At 44.3% G+C, this 7,353-nt stretch overlaps 1 protein-coding gene across 1 annotated transcript in view; it reads left to right on the top strand.

Annotated features, from left to right (window-relative positions):
* The first annotated feature begins 334 nt into the window (after positions 1 to 334).
* CDC25C (cell division cycle 25C) overlaps positions 335 to 7,353 on the top strand; it is a 32,609-nt gene continuing 25,590 nt past the window's right edge. Inside the window, exons 1-6 of the mRNA XM_075541618.1 lie at positions 335 to 816; positions 939 to 1,161; positions 1,957 to 2,060; positions 3,258 to 3,303; positions 5,202 to 5,235; positions 5,347 to 5,436. Of these exons, the coding sequence (XP_075397733.1) occupies positions 971 to 1,161; positions 1,957 to 2,060; positions 3,258 to 3,303; positions 5,202 to 5,235; positions 5,347 to 5,436 (465 nt within the window). The 5' untranslated portion in view covers positions 335 to 816; positions 939 to 970. The remainder of the gene's footprint in view (positions 817 to 938; positions 1,162 to 1,956; positions 2,061 to 3,257; positions 3,304 to 5,201; positions 5,236 to 5,346; positions 5,437 to 7,353) is intronic.

Below are 7,353 nucleotides of genomic sequence, written 5' to 3'. Positions count from 1 at the left end.
AAATGCACCGGAACCAACTAAATACAATTTTCCTGTTATTTTAGCGATGGATCTCAATTTCAATCTCCCGGGGTTGGTGGAGCTCGGGATCGGGAGACAGCAGAAAGGGTGGTGATTGGCCACAGGAACAGCCAATGGGGCTCCGTGCTCCCTGCGGGGGCGGGGCTTACCCAGCGGCTCGTGCGCAGCGGGCAGGCCAATCGCCACCGTGCTTTGGCGGCAGGGCGGAGCCAAAGCCCCTCTTGGCCGACGAGCTCCCGCCCCGGGACGACGTGCGCGTCCGGCGATTGGCGGAGGGGCGGCTGGCGCGCGCGCGGGGACCGGCGGACGCCGATTGGAGACCGCGTGGTGGGTTATGGGGAAGGGGGAAGGTTTGAACGACCCAGGAGGGCGCCTGTCCAGGCGGGCGGCTGTTGGTGTTCTTGTCTTGAGAGTTCCACTCTTTGCACAAAGAAGCCCGATCGGCCGGCCCACCCGAGAAACAGGACATTTGCCCGGTGAATTGCCGATTCTCCCCAGAGTGAGTCCTCTTTTAGCTGTGCTGGAGGCTTCGCTGCCAGACCCCTTTCTCGGGAAGGCAGGAATCGGACCCTAACCTGAGTTAAGCCTCAAGCCGCCCACACCGCAGCGGCGCAGAGACCCCTCTGCCTCTTTGGGACCCCGTCCGCACCCCGCAGCCGCAAGCCCCAAGTTCTTGATAGGGATTAGCGCGCGTTGGGGACTTGGAGTTCCGCCCAGGACTCAGGAGCCGTGTGTCTTGGAACAAGGCAAAAGCTCCCTCTGCGTTCCATCTTTCAAGGCCTGAGTTGCCTCTCGGTAAGTCAGGTCACCTCCTGCACGGATCCGCCTGGCTGCTGCCGCTGGAGAGGGTGGGCTCCTTGTTGCGCCAGCACGAACGTCCCTCGATGCACCTATGGGCGTGACTTTCCTCCCTGTAGGTTTGTTTTCTCTCGGTGAGAACTCGGGGACCATGTCAGCACATCTCTTCCCGTCCACAAGTAAGGAGAGCCCTGGCTCCGGGCCTAGTTTTCGGTTCCGTCAGAGGAAGAGGTTGAACCTGCTGCTGCAGAGAGCGAATTCCTTTAGCACTGATCCAGATCTCCCGAGAACTCCGGTGGGCAAGCTCCTTGGTGATTCAGGAAACCTAAGCATTTCGTCTGGGTAAATCTACTTTTATATCCACACGTATCTCCTGTGCTTATGTAGACAGTTTCGTTTGCTTATACACTATCCTTTATTTGAGATGTATGTGTTTTCCTGTATGTGAGATCCACGGTAAGTAGGTCTGTAGAGACAGTAACTGGATTAATGGTTCCATGGGTGTAGCAGGGGAGGTTGGGGGAAAGTGAGGAACTAATAATGATGAGTACAAGAATGAAGAAAATGTTCTAAAACTGATTGTGGTGATGATTATACAACTCTTCTTGATGTGACTGAACTGTTGGATTGTCTGATACGGAATGATATGCCAGGAAAACTTGGGAAAAGAGAAAATCCTGATTTTAAGAAAAGGGTTTAACTTACAACTCTGTTCTTGATTAACTGTGACCCCTTTTGAGTCTTGGGTATCTTTCTGTGATATGGGAAGAATAATCTCGGCCATGTTTCTGGGAAGGTACAGCGACCCCTTAAATAGTGGTTCTAAACCTTCCTCATGTTGTGACCCCAACCATAAAATTATTTTCGTTGTTACTGCATCATTGTCATTTTGCTACTGTGATGAATTGGGTGACTCCTGTGAATGGGTTGTTCGGCCCCAAGGGGAGTCCAGACCCACAGGTTGAGAACCGCTGCCTTAAAGCTGTAGAGAAACCTTATGGAGCAGTTCAGCTCTGTTCTTGGAGGGTCCTGATTGAGTTGGGATTGATGAGTGTTGCAAATGAGGATTATGTGATCTTTCCTTTTAAAGATACTATAGCCTAACGGGAATTTTGATGTTCTATTATGTCTTGACAGAGGAACCCCAAAACGTTGCCTTGATCTTTCGAACCTTAGCAGTGGGGAGCTGTCAGCCACGGGTGTCCCTCAGCTTACCACTTCCACAGACCTTGATGAACCGGGTAGGGAGAAGGTAGTGAAGGGCCTCAGTGGGAGGAATGTAGGAGAGGACAGGCTAGGAAGACAGATGGAGGTGGGAGTGGGGAGGGAGGGGAAAAAAAAGAGGACCTGATGCAAAGGGCTTAAGTGGCGAGCAAATGCTTTGAAAATGATTAGGGCAAAGAATGTACGGATGTGCTTTATACAATTGATGTATGTATATGTATGGATTCTGATAAGAGTTGTATGAGCCCCTAATAAAATGTTAAAAAATATTATAAATTATCAAGATTTCAGGAGGGAAGGAGGGTCAAGGAAGAGGGAAATGAGCTGGCAGCAAGGGCTCAAGTAGAAATATATGTTTTGAAAATGATGTTGGCAACATGTGTACAAATTTGCTAGAGACAATGGATGCACGTATGGATTGTGATAAAAGCTGTAAGAGCCCCTAATAAAATGATTTTTTTTAAAAAAAAGACAGATGGAAGATGGGGAGAGTACCTTGAGGATTTCTGAGATGAGTAGGAAGAGAGAGATGTTAACATCAATAGGAACCTCAGCATTCGAAGGACATTTGGTTGACTGGTGGGCATCAAAGTATTGCAGTTGAGGCATGAATTTTGTGCCTTTGTCTCATCTCAGCAGAGGCAGAAACACCAACTTAAAAAAAATACTTTGTCAGCAAAAGTTTACGTATTTTCGTAGTCTGTGCCTAAAAAGGAGAATGTTTTACTAGTCAGTCATCTAGGGCTTGTTCTAAATTCCGTTTCTGAGTGATAAGCGTTCTTTTCTATTTAGGCAAGTCTCCGCAGTGTATGACTTCTCAGCATTTTTTGTTTTGACGACATATGCAAATTACTAATTTTCAGTGAATTTGGGGAGGCTCAGGAACCGTGGTGGCTTAGTGGCTATGTGTTATGCCAATCACAAAGTCAGCAGTTTAAACCACCAGTCATACTGTTGGAAAAAGATGAGTCTGTCTACTCCCATAAAGATCTACAGGCACAGCAACCCACGGGGGCAGGTCTGCTTACCTGAAGGGTGGCTATGAGTTGGAAATGACTTGATGGCAATGAGTTTGGGTTTTATGGGAGAGGTTCTGTGTCCAAGAGATCAGCTTTTGAAAGTAATATGGTATGATATGGAAATGGAATGAAAATTACGTGGAAGATTAAAAGAAAGACTAATTCTTTTTACTGATCCATTGTATCTGATTACAGGTCATTTGGATTCTTCAGAACCTCAGGAAATGCAATTAATGGGAGTGTAAGTTCTGCTTAGTTTATGCCTTTACAGCATTGGTGATGGGGATTTTATATAGACATGGCAGAATATAGTGTTTTATTCTGGATATAGTTGAAGCATCCAGGCTTAAATGCTTCCCTGAACCTAAATGACATTGTGCAAATTAAGATTATTTATTTTAGCTATTTCATACAATTATTGTGTTAGCTTTAGAAATGAAGGAAAATGCTGTGCTTAAGTTTAGGCTTTTATTGGCACAATTGAAAAAAGATTATTTGGCTCAACTTTCTTGGTCTTTTCCTCCCCAATATAGTTTTCAACGTTCTTTTTTCTTATTAAATTTTCTTAAAGCTTCTTCCTAATAAGCCCCTATGTCTTTGGGAAAATCTATCGACATACCTTTTGTAATCACAAAGGTAGTCACCATAACCTTCAGAGTACTCCTCTGCCTTGAACTTAACTGGCCCAGCAAATCCCCAACTGTGAGGATGGCGCAGGACCGGACAGTGTATTGCTCTGTTGTACATTAGGTATGACTCTGGACAAGTCTTAACGTTCTTGAACCTCAGGTTCTTGATACATAACATGAAGATGATAGTAATAGCACTTTTCTCTTATAGGAATTAACTGAAAATGGCCTTGCACATACTAAGCATGCTATAGTGTGTCCTGTTATAATGGAGTCTTGTTGGAGTTCTTAATGTTCAATACTCAAGGAATGTAAATTCGTTTTAATTCAACCCAGAATTGACTCAATCCTGGGAGTTTGGAGCTTGGAACTTGGAAGCTTTCCATTAGACTATTTTAAACTTTTTGGAACTTTCACCTTCAGTGTTTATGTGAATTAAATGTCATTTAATACCACTCATGACGTATGAGTTGTGGAAAATTTTCAATTTATGTTGTTTTTATTTTCTTTGAATTACTTAAAATATTCTAACCCATGTAAACTGAATGAAATCCTATGTTCCCTTATAGAAAGCCCATAAATGGGCTTCAAAATGCTCTGGAAATTAAAAAACAAAACAAAACAGTTTTCATAAGCTTTTTGAAGCCCTTTCTTGTATACGAATCCTGACTAGTTGAATTGGAAGATTAGGGAGGAACAATTATTGTGTCTGCAGGTGAGAACACATTCATCTTTGATCTGTCCATACACAGGATTATACCAGTGAGATTTGAGGCCTTGCTGTGGATTGAATTGTGCTCACCCCAGAATCCTTAACCCTACACCTGTGGTTTTAATCCAGTTTGGGTGAAAAGTCCTCCTTGTTACTTATAGTTAAACAACATCAGGTGTATTTTAAAGCAATCTTGAGATAGGAGAGGGCAGATTAGAGAAGTAAGCAGAGGTAGGGGATGCCACCACAGGAAGGTCGCCAAGGCACAAAGACTTTCCCCAGAGCCAACAGGGCAGAGGCTTTTCCCTGGAGCTAGCACCGTAACTTCAGACTTCTAGCTTGACAGACCGAGAAGAGCTTTGTTGAAACTACTCGTGGTATTTCTGACATAATAGCACTAGATAACCAAGAGTTTAAAGTCTTGATATTTACCACAGAGAATACCCTACTTGTTGGTATTAACTCAACACAAACTCCCTGCTGTTGTCAATTCTGACTCATAACAACCCTGCAGGACATAGCCGAACGGCCCTATGGGTTTCCAGAACAAGATCTTTACAGGAGGAGAGAGCCTCGTGCTTCAAACTGTTGACCTTGTGGTTAGCAGCCCAATGTGTAACCCACTACTCCAGCAGGGCTCCTCGTGTTGGTTGGCATTAGAAGAGATGTCAACGAGATGAAAGTTTAGGGTTCCTACAGTTAATCGAAGAAAGGAAAAGTTGAGATGCTCTAAGCCATTGAGAAGAGATGTAACAATATTTGGGGCTTAGCTAACTGGCAGTTTGCTTTGATCTACAGGACTCCTCATCAGCATCTTATACCAGGCAGCACAGTGAGTAGCCCCTCATTGGGTTTGGGCTTGTTTCTCGGGTGTAAGGCAAAGGGTTTTTAACTCACCCATGGCTCAAAAATGCTAGATGTTCACAGAAAATTTCTTTGACAGGCACAGCTGCTGTGCAGCACCCCAAATTCTTTCAACCACGGCCACAGAAAGAAAGAGAAAATGTGCAGTTCATCTGTAAACAAGGAAAATGTAAGTGATTAACGGATACCCAGATCCATGAGCAGTTTTCTTCCTTTGGGTGAAGCAACATGTCTGGATCATGCGAAGACATTTGTTGATATGTTGATCCTAGCCATGGCAACCCTGTGCATGCAGAGCAAAAATGCACCATTGCATTTTCACGGCTGGGACCTTTGGGAAGTAGTGCTGCCTTTGGAGCACTCCACTGAACGTCCTCCTCCTGAGACACGGTTTTATAAGAGCTGTTTAGATCTTAGCATGCTAGATAAGCAAACGGCCCCACTACAGGGGGAAGGAGAACTTTTTTCACTGTAACCTTTGGCCCTAGAACAGATGGCGGGTCAAGTCTGGGCTCCATTGTGATTATTTGTGCCCAGTTGATCATTTTGAGGACAACAAAAATCTATTTGTGTAATAAGGAACTTAGGAGGCTTTTGTTTATTTACTTTAAAAAAAAGCATTTTATTTGGCGCCTACAACTCTTACAACAATTTATCCTTCCGTCCATTGTGTCAAAAACATTTGTACATATGTTGCCATCATTTTCAGAACCTATTTTTTCACTTGAGCCTTTGGTGTCAACAGAGAGAAAAAGCTTTTCCCTAGCTCTAGCACCCTAACTTCAGACTTCTAGCTTGATAGGCACAAAAGCTTTGTTGAAACTACTCCCTTGGGGTATTTATGACATAATAGCACTAGATAACCAAGGGCTTAACATCTTCATATTTACCACAGAGAATACCCCACTTTTTGTGTATTTCCCCTAACAATACGCATTTCCCCCGTTCGCCCCCAACTCTCCCTCCCTCATGAACTCTTGATAATTTATCATTGTTTTTCATGTCTTACATCAACTACGGTCTCCCTTCACCCACTTTTCTGTGGTTTGTCCCCCTGGGAAGGGGCTATATGTCCATCATTGTGATTGGTTCCACTTCTTTCCCCCACGTTCCCCTTATCCTCCTGGTATGGCTACTCATTATTGGTCCTGAGGGGTTTATCTGTTCTGGGTTCCCTGTGTTAGCTTTTATCTGTACCAGTGTACATGCTCTGGTCCAGCCAGATTTGTAAGGTAGAATTAGGGTCATGATAGTGGGGGTGGGGGGGAAGCTTTAAAGAACTAGAGGAAAGTTATATGCTTCATTGTTGCTACACTGCATTCTGACTGGCTCATCTCTTCCTTGTGACCCTTCTGTGAGGGATGTCCAATTGTCTCCCCTCTGTACCCTTCCCCTCATTTACAATGATAGGAGTTTTTTGGTCTGGGTCTTTGATGACTGAAGCCTGATCCCATTGTTACCTCGTGATCACACAAGCTGGTGTGCTTCTTCCATGTGGGCTTTGTTACTTCTGAGTTAGATGGCTGCTTGTTTATTTTCAATCCTTTAAGACCCCAGACGCTGTATTTTTTGCTAGCCAGGCACCATCAACTTTCTTCACTACTTTTGCTTATGCATCTGCTTTGTCTTTAGCGATTGTGTTGGGAAGGTGAGCATCATGGAACGCCAGTTTAATAGAAGAAAGTGTTCTTGCATTGAGGGAGTACTTGAGTGGAGGCCCAATGTCCATCTGCTACCTTAATACTAAACCTATACATATATGCACATAGATCTATTTCTACATCCTCATATATAAATGTATTTGCAGATGTACGTGCCTTTATTTAGACCTCTATATATGTCATTTGCCTCCTGGCTTTTTCCTCTATTTCCTTTTACTTTCCTCTTATCTCACTATTGTGTTCAGCCTTCATTTGGGTTTCAGTAATTCCTCTTGGTTACTTTACCCTTGGTCACGTCCTGCTAGGCCTCCTACACCCTCCTCACCACCGATTTGGATCACTTGTTGTTTCCTTGTCCCTGGGTTTGTTAACACCACTACCTTTCCCCCCACATCCCCCTGTCCCATATCCCCCTGCAACTGTCG

The sequence above is a fragment of the Tenrec ecaudatus genome, chromosome 2, assembly GCF_050624435.1.
Source record: "Tenrec ecaudatus isolate mTenEca1 chromosome 2, mTenEca1.hap1, whole genome shotgun sequence".
Classification (NCBI taxonomy): Eukaryota; Metazoa; Chordata; class Mammalia; order Afrosoricida; family Tenrecidae; genus Tenrec; species Tenrec ecaudatus.
Note: the sequence above shows the minus strand (reverse complement) of the source record. Positions and strands in the feature narration are given on the sequence as shown.